Consider the following 20,583-nt stretch of genomic DNA (forward strand, 5'->3'; position numbering starts at 1 on the left):
GCGCAGTTTATAGGGCCATGCATTTGGAACTGGTGACGTCATTGTCGACCCCCTCATTTTTAATATACAGCGTAATATACAGCGACAATGGCACGAATGTTGTAGGGCTCTATAATCAATTAAAGAAAATAGATTTTGAGGAGGCAGCTAGAGTAGCTGCTACTAAACAGATTGAGTGGAAATTCAACCCTCCGACTGCGGCATGGTGGGGCGGTTTTTGGGAACGGCTTATTGGCATATTGAAACGCCTATTAAGGAGAACCTTGAGAAAATCGTGCCTAACATATGAAGAAATGTTAACTACCCTATTAGATTGTGAGGCCATAATTAATAACAGAGACCCATCACCTTTATGTCCGAGAGTAAGCAAGATCTAGTTCCTATAACGCCATCAATGTTTCTGCAGGAGATAAAAGAAGTAGGGGTTTTAGACCTTGACCAAATTGAAAATTGTCGGTTGGATAAAAAGTTTCAGTACCAACAAAAAATAAAGAACGATTTGCGACATCGATTTAGAAACTTTCGGGTAGGTTCGTTCGTAATTAAGTGTACTCGCGTGCGGTGGTAGAAAGTTCTTTTTATTTCGCGGACTATGTCTGCGGACGAGTCGCGATACAATGATCTTTCGTTCTGCCGTTTGCCCTGGTAAAATTCTTGAACAACCCTGATTGGTCAACCCCACGCGTTGGGCCTTTCCAATCAGCGTTGCTCATTTTGTCCTTCTCACCGCCCGCCCCTTACGCTCTTTGCGTATTTTCGGGACGGTTCGGTAGTCGGGGGGGATGATGAGTCATACGTGACACGTGTGGAAACCTTCCTCCGGGTCACCCATGTCGGACCACCTGGCCTTTGAGCCGCTGGGCCCGCCTCGAGTACCCTTCGGAAACTCTCCTAATCCATGACGGTCTCTTTAGCTATTGAGGAATTTCTTAGAAAGACTCTACTGTGTAAACATCTACCGTGAAAGACTCTACTGTGCTATCAGGTGGTGAGCTTGTCTTCTCAAAAATAGCTTCTTCGAAGGAGAGTCATAAATTACGTCAGCCGTTTGCACGAAGACTAAAGATCTTTTTGTGCGCACGACTGGTCGCTACAAAACGAATATTTCGCGGCGTTAATAAATAGAAACAGTAAGCCCGCGAATAATGTAAGTGTGAATGTCGGAGACCTTGTATTAGTCGAATGTGAAAAGATCAAGCGTATTGATTGGCCATTAGCACGCGTTAAGGCATTGATTCCCGGTAAGGATAGTAATGTAAGAGTTGTGCATTTAATTACAGCCGGCGGAGAAATGATTAGACCTATCCAACGCATTCATCCGCTCGAATTAAGATGTGCGAGATCGCCAACAAGAATAAAGGAAATTGTTTCAAGTAAAATCAGCGATTGTTCAGCGCGTCAGTCAGTAGAGCCAGAACAGAATGAGAGTGAGAATAGTCACAATGGCAATATTGTAACGAGAAGCGGGAGAAAGGTAGTGAAGCCTGACCGATTAGGTTACAATTAAATCATAGTGTTTGTAGGAACAATTTTGGATACCTAGAATAAAAAAGAAAGAGGAAGAGGGCTGGTGATTACAGGTTAATTGTTATTAGATTAAGTGTCATTTCAAAAAAAGGGGGTTATTGAGATTTAGCGTCAGTGTAATAAATCTCAATTGGGGGGAGGATGTTAAATGACACGGCCCTCAAAGATGTTGTTGAGCCTACCTGCCTAAGAGTCAACCGAGTGGAGCGGTAACGGTCCTTTTTATTGCATATCGCTCTCAGTTTAGGGTCTGCGCTCGGAGGAAAGTATTCCCAAAAAAACCCAGGTAAGGAGAAAATTAGGCAGAGTTGTTTATGGAAGCAGTCGTGTCGGCGAGGGAGTCTCGTTTTAGATCCGGTGGAGAGTACATCGGAGCCGCTCACGTACCGAATTCTATCTTTTATACAGTGTCTATCGTTGTTTAGCAAGTAAGATATACTTGTTCGTCAATAAATTCAGTTTAGGTCATTTCAGTTATACACTTTATCATCCCAGTCATTATCCTAAAATAACAGGGTCTGCAATCTTGCCGCACCTTGGATGAATCGGCGGTAGAAGTTGACCATTCCTAAGAACCGTCTCAATTTTCGTACGTTTGTGGGCTTGGGGAAATTACGGATTGTCTCTACTTTGTCTGGATTCAGGGTCGTTCCTTTGCAATTTACTGTGTATCCTAAAAAGTCTATTGTGTCTTTGCCGAATGTGCATTTAGCCGGATTAATTACTACTCTGTATTCTTGTAGACGTGTAAAAATCTGTTTAATGTGTTCTAGATGTTTGGTCTCGTTCCTGGATGCTATTAATATGTCATCTAGGTATGCGTAACAGAAATCTAAATCGCGCAAAACTTCGTTAATGAATCTCTGGAATGTGTGGGCTGAGTTTCGTAGTCCGAATGGCATCCTGACGTATTCAAAAAGGCCGAATGGGGTTGTAATGGCCGTTTTTTTTATGTCTGCGGGTTCTATTGGAATCTGGTGATAAGCTTTAACTAAGTCTAGTTTTGAAAAAATTGTTTTTTTATGCAAAGCTTGAGAAAAATCTTCGATATGGGGCAACGGGTAACGGCCCGGGATTGTGCGCGTATTTAGTGCGCGGTAGTCGCCGCAGGGTCGCCATTCTTCGTCCTTTTTCTGGACTAAGTGAAGGGGTGAGGCCCATGGACTTTTGGATGGCCGAATCACTCCTTCTGACAAGAGGTGTTGGAATTCTTGTCTGGCGCTTTTCAATCTGGCGGGCGAGTTATCTCCATGAAGGCGGTTAGGAGTTTGATGTAGGGTGAATCGCCGACATCGTTCTAATCGATTCTATATTGGCGACCCCTAATGTTCCGCGTGCCGTGACGTTTGTGTTATTGTCTATGAGACGCTTATTTTTAATGTCAATAGCAAGCCGAAATTCTTGAAAAAGTCAGCACCGATTATGGGTTTCGAAATGTCCGCGATCACGAATTTCTATTTTAGGACGCGACGCAACCCGAAGTTTAGATGCAGGACGATGTCACCATACGTCGAGATGGTTGACTCGTTTGCTGCGTATAGGGTATAATTGCTTTTTGTCGGTCGTCCTTAAATTAGGGATCGCGGGTAGACGCAAATGTCGGGGCGCCGGCATCGATAAGGTACTGTACCTTTGTGTCCCTATCGGTCATGAAGAGGCGGCTTGTTTTCGGATCGACGCTCCTCGCCTCGTCTAGTGTCGATCGGTCTCGTTTCCCTGCTGGCTGACGTATGTGCAGGGTGTCGTGCATTGCGTTGAGCGGTCTCCGAATTTTCGGTGGTACCAACAGATGCCTGGCTGGGATGGGCTTCGCGTTCTGCTCCGTCTTCGCCATCCACCTCGTGCTGGTTCGCGGTTCTGGCTTCGTCGGTGCTCTATGTCGTCGGCGGTGCGTTTTGTCAGCTCTGCTACGTGTTGTGATAGGCGAGCCATTTGCTCGCATAGGGCGTCGAATCTGCTACCGGGTGATGCCACGGCCGAGCATTGTCCCGACGGGTTGAGCTCCTTGACCTTGTCTGCCAGTTCCGCCATTTTGTCCAGCGGCGATTCCATTTGTGTTGCGAGGATGGAACGCGTCGATGTCGGGAGTTTGTTTAAACTTAGGACGGATGTTTGTCTCACTCTCTCTAAGCTTGTCCCTCGTTGCATCACGTCGGGGTCACCAATTGTAACATGTTGAGGACTCATCAGATGGATGACGGAGATCCTCTGAATATTGCACTTGGTGCCGACTAACTCGAAGGACCACCCACTGTAGTGGGACTAAATGAATTGCTAGTACTCTATTTGTAACGCGCAACCTAACCGTTACGCGTATCTCTCTATGTCTTCTGTCCTGTTCTGTCTGAAAGTCTAAGGTGTTCTCTTCTGAAGCTCTAAAAATGTTCTGTCTCTTCTGATGTTCTGTGCTTTCTGTGCTTTGGGCCTTACCCTACTCCCCTTCGTGGAGTCGGAAAAATCCCGGCCATCCCTTCCAATGTGCCCGAAGCACGTTGTCTCTGGTAGGGATGACTGCGTGGGCCGCTTGCGCTTGCGGGTGGAGGGGTGTTTGGAAAGGCCGGGAAAGTCCAGCTGGCCAGGATTGCCGATGCCGATATCTAGCGGCCGATTCTCTGGTCCCTTAGCCTTGGGGCTTTATGGTAAGGGTTTCCAGAACCTAAATGATGGCATGACCTTCATCATCCTAAAAACTATTTAATTTATGTGTCGAACCGGTCCGCTAAAGAAATTGCCATTGCCCTAAACGGATTACAAAAAACTCATAAATGGTCGCCCGTACCATAAGGCCATTTCCAAACCTCTTACCTTAACATAACGTGTTGTTTGAGGTTGCAACGGAAGGACACAGGGTGTTTGTAAAACTCAACTGGACTTTATTTTGCGTGGTACACGGATGACGCGCGGAGCGGATATTCGGCGGAATAGTTAACAAGAAGAAGCTACTGCAGTTTCTTGCCTCCGTTATTTATATACTTTCATAGGCGTGGCCTTTTTGGGAGACTTGCTGTCTTTCTTTTACCCCCGTTCAGTTTGGCGGGGGAGACAGCTATCGTCCAACCTTCATTGTAGGGGTGCGCTGGCCGTCCGGCCGGGTAGCGGTACGTTTTCTCTCTGCCGAACCCTTGCCGCTACAGTTTTTAATTTCTTCTTTTCATTCCAAGTAATATCAAAATTAAATGAATTTTAGTCATCGTCTAGTAGACCAATCCCTCTGACATCTAAAAAAAATTCAAGTCATTTAGCTCAGTTTTGAGAAAGTTATTGCGTTTTAAAAGGTGTACGAACACTTTTGTGAGCCACTTTATACAAAATAGTGATGAAGTTATGAATAAATACGTAGATGCAGATTAGGCCGCAGATGAAATGGAACGCAAATCAACCACGGGTGTCATAATTAGAATCTTTGGATATCCCATAATGTGAAAGTCAAAAAGACAAGGAGTAGTGTTGAGGAGGTGCTACCTATGAGGGGAATGCTTAATGATTTTTAAATCTACGAAGATAATACTGGTGCTATTGCATTAGCAAAAAATGGCAGGTTTTCAAAAAGGTTCAAGCACATCGATGTCAGCTATCACTTCGTGGAGGACTACTATAAAAAGAATGTAATAAAGATGACTAAAGTGGATACCGAACTGCAACTGGCTGATATTCTGACTAAGCCAATGTGTAAACAAAAATTAGTGTAGAACTAAGTGAAATAAAATGTAGGTTAGGCTTGTCAGACCTAAATCAAGGATGTGTGTTAAAATTATGATGCATGATTTAGGTCCGGCGAAGTTGCTTATGTGTGTGTCTATGTGTATGTATGAGTGTGACAACATACTAGTAAATACGATATCACAAAATGTTAAATTTATTTATTTTATTTCTGTCTCTATATGGAACTTAAAACTACACTATATTATATGGTTGAATTCATTTTAATGCACGCTTTCATATGATGTAAAAAAATATGTAGCTTTGCATTTTTAAAATGAAGGTCACATTTGTTTCTCTATAACTTCCTCTGTTTCCGTCTCTTTTCCTAATGGTTAACGTTTACAAAACAAAAACGCTGGTACAAATTATCGCAAACACCCTGTATAATCTCTAGACTGCGGATCCTCATGCAGAATTAATACAGCTTTGTGTTTTGTTTATTCATTTTTTTTATAAATGCATAGGTGATTCACCTATATTCATCTAATATTCTTAGAAATATTCACTTTATACTTATTATTTCAGGCTAGCAACATACTAATACAGTGGACAGCTATTATAACTGTGAGCGTGTTTCAAATTTTTTATTAAAAAGAGGTTATAGCTAATTCAATTAATCAAATTCACTTTTCAAGTCCTTTCACATTTTTTCAGGAGGAACATCAGTTATCTAAACTGATTTTACGTAGAGCTTATGAATAAATAGCTATGAATAAATCAAATAGTAATCTTATAATTGACTTACCCATTTACTTGATTCTTGTGTTAAACAACAAATGACATGCGTAAACGGAACCCAAACAGCAAGTGTCGCCAGATTTGTAGTCAAAGCAGCCACCAACATCTACCCAAATATAAAATTGAAAATACACCTATTATAACATTTAATAACAATTGCAATGTGCTTTCTCGATGAGAAATACGCTATCCAACAAAATCAAACTTTTTTCTCATTTCCTATAGCCATTACTTTCTGAACAAAAATCCGAAAAACCAAATTGCTCCATCTCCCTCAGTTTTCGAAAAAAGCGAGCTTTTGTAAAAGCCCAGAATTTTCGACAAAAATTAGGTATTGCATGAAAAGTAAACACGTTAGAAAGTTCTCTCTCTCTCTCTAATCGGTCTTATAAGATAAAGGAAAGTTTCCCGAATATAGTGTCATACAATTTATTAATTGTTTTTGGTACTAAATAGCTATAAATTAATGTCAAATTTTAAATAAGTGCCTACGTACGTAGTTTTTTCGCAATATTTTTGTATTTTTACGAAAAGTTCTTTGTCTAGCATGAAAACTCTAACCAGGATCGGATTCTATAGACATTTCTGAAGAAGAAACGGCCCGATAGGATTGTCGGAACGATTTACATTTCGAACAGGCCGAAAAAATATTCGTCGGCAACGAATTGGAATATCTGTGGAGACTTGAAAGTAATTGGAATGCTATTTGGCTTGCAAATCATCATCATTTTCTTGCGAAATAAAAATCAAAAAATTACGTTATCATCGTGAATGAATTATTAAAAAACTGTGAAAGACTCGGGGAATAATATGTCTTTGAAAATTCATTTTTTACATTCTCATTTGGACTTTTTTTCATCAAAACTCGGTGATGTGAGTGACGAATGTGTTGAACGTTTTCATCAGGATATAGTTATCATAGAAAGCGATACCATGGAAAGAAAGTTTCTACGGTACTTGCGGATTATTATTGGTGTTCTATGATTGATAACAAGGTTATGTCAAGGTTATTTATGTCAAGGCACTTTTGACTATTTTTGCGTCGAGCATGCTACATGTAACTAAATTTAATACGAACTGTTATTACTTTCCTCCTTTTTCTTATCTTCTGCTGTTGATACTAGACTTTAAATTATACAACAATTTTGTTGAGGACTCATCAGATGGATGACGGAGATCCTCTGAATATTGCACTTGGTGCTGACTAACTCGAAGGACCACCCACTGTAGTGGGACTAAATGAATTGCTAGTACTCTATTTGTAACGCGCAACCTAACCGTTACGCGTATCTCTCTATGTCTTCTGTTCTGTTCTGTCTGAAAGTCTAAGGTGTTCTCTTCTGAAGCTCTAAAAATGTTCTGTCTCTTCTGATGTTCTGTGCTTTCTGTCCTTTGGGCCTTACCCTACTCCCCTTCGTGGAGTCGGAAAAACCCCGGCCATCCCTTCCAATGTGCCCAAAGCACGTCTCTGGTAGGGATGACTGCGTGGGCCGCTTGCGCTTGCGGGTGGAGGGGTGTTTGGAAAGGCCGGGAAAGTCCAGCTGGCCAGGATTGCCGATGCCGATATCTAGCGGCCGATTCTCTGGTCTCTTAGCCTTGGGGCTTTATGGTAAGGGTTTCCAGAACCTAAATGATGGCATGACCTTCATCATCCTACAAACTATTTAATTTATGTGTCGAACCGGTCCGTTAAAGAAATTGCCATTGCCCTAAACGGATTACAAAAATCTCATAAATGGTCGCCCGTACCATAAAGCCATTTCCAAACCTCTTACCTTAACAAATTTTCAATGGAATTTTTGTTAATCGAAACCAATTAAAAGGTATTTCACAGGTTGGTAATTAGTATCTAGAGAAATATATGAAGAAAGACAGAACACTGAAGTACTAAAAAAAATTCAAATACTATTTAGACAAAGTAGGTACCCCATTGGATCCCTCCATCGGTGTTGATGACGCAATCTGCGGCCCTGCCGAACCGGGAGAAGCGAGCAACGGAGCACATGGCGACAAATCGTCGTAAACGTGTTGCCGACGAATATTTTTCCGGCTTGCTCGAAATGTAAATCGTTTCGACAGTTCTGTCGAGTCGTTTCTTTTTCAGAAATGTCTATAGAATCCGATCTTGGTTAGAGTTTTCGTGCTAGACAAAGAACTTTTCGTAAAAATACAAAAATATTGCGGAGAAACTACTTGCATAGGCACCTTTTTTAAACTTTGACATTAATTTATAGCTATTTAGGACCAAAAATAATTAATAAATTGTATGACGCTATATTAGGGAAACTCTCCGCTATCTTTTAAGACCGATTAGAACGTTCTAATATGTTTACTTTTCATACAATACCACATTTTTGTTGAAAATTCCGGGTTTTTACAAAACCTCGTTTTTTTCGAAAACTGAGGGAGATGGAGCAATTCAATTTTCGGATTCTTGTTCGGTGAATGAAGCTTTACAAGGATTTCATAGTGACTATAGAAAAATCGTGTTGGACAGTGATATCGATAAAAATTTCAAAAGAATTAAATTAAAGTTAATGTCCTTGATCTTATAAATACTAAGATTACATCTAAGATCTTATACATACAAGAACCAAAAAATGTCGCGAATAAGTCTCGTATGTATCTCAGCCTGTAAGCAGCCTGTCCAATAAGACGAGTTACTATGCGTAAACAAATGCACGGTATTGCAGTGCACACATCTAAACAAAACATTAATTTTTCCAACTGCTGGAAGCTGATCCAGAGCACATCTAACAGCCAATAGTTGTAGTCATCAACATCGATTATTCGTATATTATGCAGCTGTTTTGTTTACACCTGTTGCCTCGTCTCCTTGGGCGGACTACAGTTCTGTGTAACACTAAACCTATCGATCTATGGAAGTGACTAATGTGTGTTGCTTTATAAGAATGACAATCTTTGTCATTCTTATAATACTGTAAGCTTGATTGAACGAGAGAGAGAGAGAGAGAGAGAGAGAGAGAGAGAGAGAATTTACTCAATTATTTCTTAAGAAAGAGTATTCATAATTTAAACAGTTTGAACGTAAAATATGTGTGGCGAGTCATTTTGACCAGCATTATGGCGGTTTCCCATAACACAAGACACGAAATACAGGAAATACCATGCATTAGGTTGGTGCATATGAAATGTCGGATTTTCTTTACATGTGAACATTTGGCTTCCTGTTTTCGTTATGCTGTGTAGTTTATCATGCATTGTACAAGGTCAATGCTCTAGCTTTTTGCACAGATTTTCGAGCATGAAGTGGATTTACAACTAAATGGTTGAGTTTTTTATTGATAATATTCTTCATATTTCTCTAATAAACAAATCCCTTACGCCCTTTAATGCGATTATTTATTATTAAATTAGCTTTACGAATCGTTCGTTGAATTGTGTCCGGCACGGAATTATTTAAATTAAAGTATCATTTATATACTTTGTTAATCCTTACTGTACACCTTGCTTAAAAATTTCATATGGTACACACGAGGTATCATGCACACCAGAAAATTAAAACGGCTGTCACGGTTAAATTACTTATTATTTTGGGTTCGAAAAATTAGTAAATATTCTTGAGACATTCGAAAATAAGGATGAATAGTGTTTTTCTTAAAATTCTCACTGCTACGTAGTGCAAAAAAATTCAGAAGTTCACGCACCCTCGCCACTCATTGGTCAGTGTTTTTCGTTAATAACTCGTAAACAAAGCCGCGGATTGAATTTTCGCTAAGGAAAAAGTTATTTCAAATGACTTCAGATACCCCCCCATTTTTGGCTGTTAAAGTAATTTTGGAACACCCTGTATATATATAAAACAAATATTTTTTAACTTTAAATGCATATGTTAGTCTTTAGTTGCATAATGAAATATATGTAAATATTAATCCTTCCCCTCCGGCGACCACCTCACTTCGCATTGTCGAATGCGATCTACTTATTTTTACAGTTGTGAATCAATTTGACTCAAAATGATTTAACAGTTAATCACTTTAAACACATGAAATTTATGGCTTATATGAAGAAAGTTTTTATCAGAATTCTAAAAACACCTGATACATAAACATTTATGTTCAATCTTGTCAATTTATTAGATAGCTGGGCCCAAAAAAGCCTTATCTACCCACCTCTTTCATTATTTCGATTTATAATAGCGCGAAAAGAGCATTTTTAGTGAAATAACATAATTTTATAAAATCAATTATTTGTAACAAAAATTTGGTCCGCCAAGGTAATTTCGATATTTATTTGTAAAAGGTATTTCAATTGATATTTATTTTACATCTAAATTCGTAGAGTTGCTATTATGAGAAAAAATCAGAAAAAATTTCTTTTGCTAAGGAAACTAATAGAAATGAGGGAAAATTAATCAGGTAATGAATCCGATCCAACAGATATGGAACTATGTGATAACGAAATTGAAATAGAAAAGGAAGCCAATAAAATTGAAGTTTCGAGTAGGAAAGGATTGAAGTGGATCGAGTAGGATTGAAGATCTTAGTTATACAGGGTGTCCCAAAATTATTGTACAAGCGGAAAATGAGGGATTGCTGAGGTCATTTGAAGTAATTTTTTCCTTAGCAAAAATGTAATCCGCGGCTTCGTTTACGAGTTATTAACGAAAAACACTGACCAATGAGAGACGACATCAGCTGGCGCGATGCGGCCAAGCCAATGAGCGGAACCAATAGCGAACGGCTCGACGTGGCTCGGCAGAATTTCGCCGGGAGTCTGGCGGCGAAGATCTCCTCGCACACTAGAGTCCAGAGGGCACTAGTGTGACCGCATCCCTCCGAGGCGTAGATACCACGATACGCCCGCGGGTGCAATACTCCCTGCTTGACGAGCGAAATGCCGAGAGAGGTACCTGACGCCTCCATTGGTTCGTCCAGCAAGCTGAAGCGAAACACAGCACGGAGGCGAGCACGAGAAGGCGGCTAGTGCAGGCGAAACATCGCTCCACCGAAAATCGGTCCGCACGGTTGTTAACACGTTCCGTGCCACGTGTACCATCGATGGTACACGCTTGCATGTTTACTTAGTGAACTGAACAAATTGTTTACAAGAAATTTAGAACCGAAGAATCAATTTCCACCGCAAGAATGGGCGTTGATAAGTTTTTGTTACGTTGTTATGTGTACGAGAATTAATAATTGCACGTAATACATCAAGTTTTAGTAAAATATCAAAGTGTGAAGATTCGAGTAAAAAAAGCTCGGCACGGAACGTGTTAACCATCGGCGGCTATAAAAACGAGCCGTGAGACTCGAATGATCGTATCTCCGTGTCCCAAATTGTCCATTTTTGTTTAAAGCTGAGGGACAATTTGAGAGAATTTACTGTATTTCTTTGCGCCCTTGCGCTTTTCTTTTGAAGTCCTGCTTCACGTTTGTTATCTAGTTTTTTTAACTTTATCTCGGGTTAAGTTATTGTAAATATATTTTGAGTGTTTGCTGCGTGTAGTCTCTGTAAATACAAGTTATTGTTATATTGTAAACATGACTATCTGAATTACTTTTACCTCTTCTACACCGTCAGCAGGTTATTTCGTTCAGTACGAAACATTTCGAGCGGAATTAGAAGACGAAAGGAGACAGGAGATCCCCGTATCTCAATACAACATCGATCACGGTCGATCGACGCCAACACGTCTCGTAAACACACGATCAACAAAGACAAAACATTATACGATCACGCAGTCAATCGTGTGATTTTACAACCGTGCCTTGCTGCCCATTGCCGACCGAAAAAATGGAGGAGCTCATCATGAAGCAGGTACTCGCCATCAAGGGATTATGCTGAACCCTCCCGAACAGCAAGAAGATGGGCAAAGCCAACTTCTCACAGGCCACCGCCAAGGAGCGCCCACGCTATCTGTGAGCCGAATAGAAACAGTGCTGTAGCGGCCAGTCGGCGCGCATAAGAAAAGATTTGTTTCTCGTGCAAACGACTAGCATATTTATGACTCTCCTTCGAAAAGGCTATCTTTGAGTAAGCTGTTTCCTGTCCGGATGGCAATAAGCCAGTAGAGTTTCTTTTTTACCTGATTCTCGATAGTCAACGAGACCGTCATAAATAAGCGGGAATTCCGAAGGGCACGCAAAACGGACCCGAACGCCGGAAGTCCGAGCGCAACAGCCCTGAGGAAAACCCAGGCCGTTACATCATAAAAAAACGCACCCACTCCGATCACCACGCGGTCCCAAAACAGGACGCGCTCAGGGCGTAAGGGACAACGCGGTGAGAAGGAGATGGACAACGCTGATTGGGAAAACCCATTCGCGGGTCAACCAATCAGGGGGTGTCCAGAGCCCTTGCCGGGGGCAAACAGGATAATATAAAAAGAGCAGCAGTGAGACGCTCGCTCTCATACCTCTCATACCTCTGATTCTCCTCATACCTCTCATGCTACGACGTCACGCTACCCGAAAGTGATTCTACGCAACTTATCAAATAAAGTTAGTAATTACACCGCACGCACCAGTTATTTACAAGAACACAACTCATAACTAAAGTGCCGACACCTTTATCTGCAGCTGACGCTGAAGGCCGACGATCGGAACCGGGAGAAGAGGGCATACATCCTGAGGAGCTATTTCGACTGCACCGAGGCTGAATTCGAGCAGGTGAATGGTTTCTTTTGTGAACTCGTCGTGTTCTGTAAAGGCGCGTTTTAACTGGCTTGGCTTGGCCGATCGGACATGCCAACGCAGTAGCATACCGCGCGGTTGGGGCTCAATCGATGCCGAACGGCTCGAAAAGCCGAACGTCGAAATTTTTCAATCAAGCGTTTGGCTTCGTTGCTCCTCCTCTCGCGTTATCGGAGGTTCCGTAGAAACAAACTTCGGCTGCTGTCCGATGTTCCTCCTATGATCGCAAGCAATGATCGATATAGGTCGAAGACCAATTGTTCGACCAATTTTGATCACTGCCTACGATTATAGGAGGGACAGCGGACTGCAACAGAAATGGGCTATGTCTTCTTCTTGTGAAAGAATGGTACATCAATTCTACTTTTGGACACTTCAAAATTTACTTTAAAGGCAACTTTATTTGCTCGAATTTGTTCAAAATGAAAATATTAACCGATATTATCATGAAGATACACAGTGTTCCAAACTTTTTTTAATGAAACTGTATTCTTTTCATCAATTGATACATCATCATATGAGCTAGCAGTATTTTCGGAGAGAATTTTAGGACTTACTAATTTTGTCCTAGATTCTACTTTAGGACTGAAACACTGTTCCTCGTTCTGACGACCTGGACTCACTTGGCACGAGTTCCTTTGATCTTTTACTGACATCGGATGGAAAACAAATCGGCATAGCGTTCGGCTTTTTAAGTGGAACTGTATCCTTCTCAAATAACACTGAAGAGATACGAAACGCTTCAAACTTGTTTATCTTTGCCTACTCCCCTGCCCGATCAGTCTGTGTCGACCCAGTGGAAACGTGTACTTTACAAGGATCGGATCATGCAGTCAGCAGACCCGCGTGGCAAGACCAAACCAGTGGTAATGGACCTTAAGGCAGCAGCGACTGGTCCAGCGGAAGAGAGAAACTCGATCTGAAGTCAAAGGAGGCGTGGGTACGCGAGATCGTCGCCACCAACGAGACCCCTTCCTAGCACCATCTGGATGAGTTTCTCGAATATTGAATCGGATTGTTCGCGAAGTTGAAAATGGCCTCCGAGTCGCTATCTAGCACTGCGGACCGCAAACCGACCCAGCCCCCATCACCGGTTCGCTCACACGCGATCACGACACCATTGCCCAAAATGTTTGAAAAGCATCCGTTGTTCCGGTGCCCTGCGTTCAGGGGTATGACCACAAAACTGCGCAAGGGAATTTGTGGAAACGCGCGGTTGCTGTTACAACTGCCTGCAACTTAGTCACTCCGTAAAATCGTGCCTCTCCGCGTCTAGCTGCTCACACTGTAAGCGGCCGCATCATTCCATGATCCAGCAGGATTACAATTTGAACTCGAGATCCGATAAGCTCACCATCGAGCCCGTTCACGACACCCCTGCGTCGTCCGCGATCCATAATTGCATCACGCGTTGGACAGGGAACGGGCAGCGACCGCTCTCGTGTGGATGGATGACACGCAACGGAGGGATACAAAATGTATGGGCATTGTTGGACCAGGGATCGACCCTCGCGAGTAACCCCGAGTCCATCGCGACGACCCTATACTATTGCGTGGAAGAATCGTTGGGTCAGCAACTACGTTTATTCTAGAAACTCGAGGAGGCGAATCCCAAAAATCCATCCTCTCTCCCAACGAGAGGTGGAAGAATATATAACTAAATCCTATGCAAAGATAAACAGACTTTAAAATCAATTTTCTCGAAAACGGAGCCTCGGATAAAAGAATATTATACCAAATCTGTTTCTTATTTTCTCATATAGAATCACCCTCTGTTCGGCTGTACTACGAATTCCGGCCTACCCTATACACATGGTGTGACTTTAAAGTGAGAACAGTGAAGTATCTTACGAGGCAATGAAGTTATCAAAAAAGTATTCTTACAAAAGTTGTTTGATTTGAAGGGGCAGATTACACGATTTTAGTAGTTTTTGCGATCTTTTTTTATTTATAATCTAATATCGTTTTCTCAGACAAATTCAACGATATATTATTTGTTATCATTCGGAGCGGTAGAGTCATAAATCAGTGAGATGCAAAGTAGTCAGATCGATGGGAATCGTGAGTTGTCGGCCAAGCTGAACCCTGCGTGACTATGCTATCTGCCTCTGTCAGACCAATTCGATATTTGACATTACAGCTTAAAATGATAATACATAATATTTCGTTGAATTTGTCTTAGGAAATGCTAACACATTATAAATAAAAAATAATATACTGTTCCACTTTAAAAAATTAACTTCGCCTTAGAATCTTGGACACCACTACACCCACGTAAAAACTATTAAAACCACGTAATCTGCCCCTTCAAATCAAACAACTTTTGTAAGAACACTTTTTTGATGACTTCAATGCCTCGTAAGATATTTCACTGTTCTCACTTAACACGTTGAATGCCACGGGGGTCACCGGTGACCGGTACTTAACTTGGCGGTGACGCCATGGGGGCCACCGGTGACCGGCGCGCCCAAATTGATAGAAATATATATAATTTAAAACAAGTATCAATATCTAAAATTTTGTATTATTACCATCGTCAATTTAAACAATGACCCCTGTCGCAACTAACATGTCAAACATGGTTATACACTGCAACTTATCTATTGCAGATAATATATTTCAACATTATATGTATCACATATAAAAGAAAATTCATCATGGCGCCACGGACAATTTCTGTAAAACCGGCGTGGCACTCAACGTGTTAAATGTCACATTCTGTAAATTGAGAATATTTTTGCTCTTTAGTTTCCGATTAATTCAGTAACGTAATTGTTTGTCGAGAGCAACAAAATCGCTGCCCGTGCGGGCAACTGTTGAACAACTTTGATGTATAATGATATATAATTTGAAGAAAGCATAATGGAAACTGATACAAAATTGGAGATTAATTCATTCTATTTATCTTTTTATACAAAATTTTAGAAAGTCCAAAGAAATTAAATCCTCCCTTCAAGTTAATTTAACCAATATTTATAGATCATGAATTAGTGTTTATATTTATAGAATATGACTAAAATGAACAAAACTTTTGTATTATATGATCTAAATAATAATTGTTCTGATTTCATATTTTATTTGTAATTGCTATAAACTTTGTTACTATATCTAGCAATGATCATGTTTAATTTAGATTCTTTTTTATATCCGAATAAGAAATAGCTGCTTTGTTTTACTTAATATAGATAGCTTATAAATAGTTACCTTGTTTTCTTATCTAGAGATCAGTTACATATCTTTGAAATATTTAACTTTGAAACTTTGTTTGCAAATCTTTGCAGGTTAATTTACAATTTTCCACATTATATTCATTGGGAAAATGAAAAACATTCTAATTATTTATAAGTTTAAAATGTTGAAGGTACAACATTTACTTCATTTAATATTCTACAAAACATTGAATATTATTCTTACTTCGTAAATGTAAAGAAGTTGAATTGGTGGTTCCTTAAGTGTTCTAGGCCAAAGTCTGTACTCCGCAAGAAGACACAGCACAGAAAATGTGAACAGCACTGATGCATAAGTTGGTTCAAAGGAAGAACTGTTGTCGTCATCAAAACATAGGCCTATTATGCAAATTTGTCGAAGATGAGTATACATGCCTGCTGCCACCACTGCCACCCAATGTGGATTTATAGATCCTAGGTAATCCTTTACAACTTCCATTCTATTATTGAGATTTGATCATGGTTCAGTAGCAGAAATTGAATAATAAGAATTAAGAATCTACTACTAAATGTACTGAATCTTTTAAATAAAACTAAGAACCGTATTAAATCACTATTAACCTTAGAGTGGTGACATTTGTCAAATTGACTCCTAACATTAGTGGCGATCTACAACAGTAGTGACTTGATCTGAAGTTAAATTAACTCTGTATTAATAATGGTGATTTGAAGTCTAGTTGACTCTGTATCGCTAGTCGTAACACTATTATTGATATGGAGTCAATTTGATGTCACATTGTCACTAAAGATATTAAAACAGTTGTTCCCATTTGAAGGTTATTACAGTAGAACCTCAATTATTCATCCCTCCAATATTACAATCGTTTGTTATTTAAATGAATTTTCCCTGTAATCAGCTCAATCAAAGACAAAGCTTAACATATAACTCAACGAAGCTTAACGTATAGTTATATACAAACAAAATGTATTGTACAAATCAATAAAAATGACATGTGACACTTTAACAGTTCTTAAACATTTATGCATAGCCTGAATAATCGAGGTTCTACTGCATATTAATTTAATATCAGTGGTGTTTTAATATAACTGCATTATGGTTTATGTTTCTAGTAGGCTTATATTTTGTAGCTTATTATAATAATTATATGAAAGGGGCCTCAGCACTTGTTCATTAAACCTAGCTTTTTCTGAAAAATGTTTAAAATGCTGTTTCTAATCAGTAAAACTATAGTTTGTTTTTACAAGTTTAAAGCTAAAGAAAACTCTTAAAATACAGTGATATGTTAAACGTTCCTCTGTTTAATAAAGTAATGGATTTATATCAAGAAAACTGGAAACATCAACAATTCTACTTGAATCTTTGTTCTACTTTTTAAAAAAAGATTGATTTATGACTATTCTGTAGTTTAAGAGAGTATTCCTATTCGAAAGGCTTAAAAGTTCAAAAATTGTTATTATATACTCTTAAAGCATTACTCATTAAAAATGTTTTCCCAAAATGATATGATTCAATGCATTAGAATATTAAAGTTATTAAGTTTCTAAGGGAACAAAGTACTACTTCAATAAGCAAGCCAAGTTGGTAACTAAATTGATAAATATATATATATTTCAAAAGTAGCAAGACTAAAACAGACATGCGAAAAATTGATATCATATTTTTGTCTTCTTTATTTGTTAGACATACCTGATTAACCCTTTACCAGACCTCTAAATTTGACGAAATTGGTTCAAAAAATAGCTACATGTCTTTTTTAAATAAATTTGGTTGTTATTCAAATGTAAAAAAAGTGGATTCTAATAGTAAATGATTTTCTTTCATTTATAAAAATGAAAAAGTTATTTGTAAATACATACAGTACAATACATACTATTTTTTTTTAAATCTGTATGTTTATGCATAAGCCTGTGACTCCTACGGGCTGAACTGACAAGAGGTTGAAAGTATATGTTATATACAATCAGTGTGAAAAATATTTACTCACTGAATTTCAGACTTTTGACAAATTGTTGATATTTGAACTATTATAATTTTGTAAAAGCGTGTCATACAACAACAAACCTGGATTCATTTTAAATCTTGAAACTTCTACTTATGTTATGCAGCATCCATTTTCCTGTACCATGTTTTTGCTGAATATAACAGGTGGGAAACTGGAGACATGCACTTTCTGGAAAATGTTATGGAATGAGACATCTGTAAATACATTGGAAATTTTGTTCACAACTGATCCTAATATAGACTTCAAGATTAAAGCCTACCCATTGCAATAACCTGTTAAACTTTGATGTATAACTTTTTTTTTTTTAATTACTCTATTGAGATTCAAATGAAAAGTATATTGCCTACATTATAGTAGCACAAGATTCACGAGTGCTTTATATGACCGAACTTGTTCCTCTTTTCTATTTCATAAAAGATAAAGTTTCAATATTCAAAGCCATGGTTGATTTATTTGTGAAAAAAGTTTTCAATGGTTTTGCATAGTTTCAGTTTATAACATTTTCAAGTAATCCTGTCTCTTTAGTTTTCTGTTTGCTATGAGTTGTAAAAACATGGTAGGAAGAAATGATCAATGAATTGCGAAAGTAGAAGCTTCTAGCTTTAAAACAAGATGAGATTTATTAAGGCATGACTCTTTTTAACAAAATTATAACAATTACAATTTCGATAATTTGTCAAAATCTGAAATTTATTGCAAGATTACTTTTATGCTGACTGTATGAGCTATATACATGTACATGATGTCCTATATCCTGAAACAAGACTCAGTAGTTTAACCTTATTTCCCTTGAAACAACATTTTTCAAACTGGCTTTCATAATACCTCAATAATGAATTGACCAATCTTCACCAAATTTGACACACATACATATGTATAGAATAGGCATCCCTTCATCTTGTGATGTAGGTTCTCTTTTAGTGAAGTTTCGATTTTACCAAATTTCGGCTTCATGCAACTGCCATTTTATTAATAAATTATATTTTTGCATGATTGTAATTCACAATATATAGATTAACCTTTAGACAACCTTAGACCTTTATATAGATTAACCCTCGGCCTGCCAACCTTGGCTCACATTTAATGACTAAAATACATAAACAATTCTATGCTCACTGCTCACTTCCTATCAGTATTCAATATTCAGTCGAACAGTGATGTACTATGTTAAAAAATTGCTAATTACGTGCATAAATTGTAAAAATGACGAATATAAAATAATTTTTCTGTATTTTGTATTCATTTTATTATTTTACCTATCCTTTAAATGTATAATAATACATAATTTTAATAGAAAAACTATTTTTAAAGTATACATTAGTATGAATTCGAAAATACCCAAGGTTGGTCTCCTGCATCTTGGCGGAAGATCGACCTTCTAAGGATTAAGATAAAGCCATGACAAATTATATGCTATGGGAATCATACAATAATGTTAATAAAATTTAAAAACTTTGTACTTGTAAGAACTTAATCAAACTTTGATCACAAAAATTATTTAAAATTGATGACTCTGAATAAGAATACACAATTAAACGATACAGAGGTTGTCGTTTTGAGTTATACATACTTTGACTATTAATTTAACATTACTTCGTATTTCTTCTTTCATCGGTAAATTAGGTTATGAGTTAAATCTTGTTGTGTGGTAACAGCATAAAGCAACGCCTCTTTTAAAACATCTACAAGTACTGTGAAGTGCTGTTCGCGATAGGAATAGCAATTGCTTTTCAAGATCGATCTTAAGATCGATCTTTTTGATCCGACGCTCTGTCTGCCCTGAGAATATCGGCAAACTAGTTAAAAAGACCCTGTCTCAGCTTGACATCGTCGAACTGAGCGGTAGAGAGATTGCGCTATAAGCAGGGATGGACCCAAAAAGACGCAATCCGAGATAGGAACGATCTTGTTAACACCTGAGATTATAATACGATAGCGCCATCGTAAATCGTGGCTACCTATGGCTATGTTCGCGTGGTCACGCAACAGTACAGTACAGTCAAACCTGTTATTGTGCGGTAGATAGGAACCGCAGAACAAAAATCGCATAAAAAAGACCGCACAAAAACAGGTTTGACTGTGCTTCCTTCTAGTAAACTCATGCGGGGTGTAATGTCGTCGGAATCTAGATCGCCGCCATCTTAATAATCACCATCGTCATGACAGCGTACTTATTCGAATGACAAATAGCATGAGGATCAGTATTATAGTAACAGCGATAAAAATATACCTAGCCAGCGAAACAGTAAAGTTAGGATTAGGCAGTCATTTTCGAGTAGGAGATACAATAGAAAGGAATGCCAGTTGCAAGCAGTAAAAGAGCGGAACCAGGAACACTCCATATGGAACCAGCGAGGAAAAGCGGGGCTAAAGGAAGACAGTTTTACGATTTTCCTCAAGGGTTTCGGGATCACAATTTAGCATTAAACCTTCATCGGAGAAACTAGTACGGAAATTGGCCTGCGTCTTGCATCCCATACGTGCACATTCCAGACTACTTTCTCTTGAGCTCTCGGCACGAGGATAAAATTTAAAAAAGTCACTGTCAGTCATATCTATTCAAAACTATGTGTATGATTAACTATGATTAACTATGTGTATGACTCACTTAATTTCAAGTGAGTTCTCCGAGCGAATATTAGAAAGATCAAATAATTAATAATATAATATAATAGTTAACCCTTAATATAATTAAAAATAGTAATATAATAATTATCCCGAAATGAAAAATAATTAAGTTCGATTCATTTTCCTACACTTCAGATAAGA

General features: G+C 38.7%; 1 protein-coding gene across 1 annotated transcript in view; it reads right to left on the bottom strand.

Annotated features, from left to right (window-relative positions):
* LOC117220345 (uncharacterized) overlaps positions 1-19,732 on the bottom strand; it is a 35,013-nt gene extending 15,281 nt beyond the window's left edge. Inside the window, exons 1-3 of the mRNA XM_076526860.1 lie at positions 19,385-19,732; positions 16,038-16,290; positions 5,975-6,073 (exon numbers count right to left, since the gene is read on the bottom strand). Coding sequence (XP_076382975.1) covers positions 5,975-6,073; positions 16,038-16,289 — 351 coding nt within the window. The 5' untranslated portion in view covers position 16,290; positions 19,385-19,732. The remainder of the gene's footprint in view (positions 1-5,974; positions 6,074-16,037; positions 16,291-19,384) is intronic.
* Positions 19,733-20,583: the final 851 nt, after the last annotated feature.

Source organism: Megalopta genalis, chromosome 16, assembly GCF_051020955.1.
Source record: "Megalopta genalis isolate 19385.01 chromosome 16, iyMegGena1_principal, whole genome shotgun sequence".
In the NCBI taxonomy this organism is placed as follows: domain Eukaryota; kingdom Metazoa; phylum Arthropoda; class Insecta; order Hymenoptera; family Halictidae; genus Megalopta; species Megalopta genalis.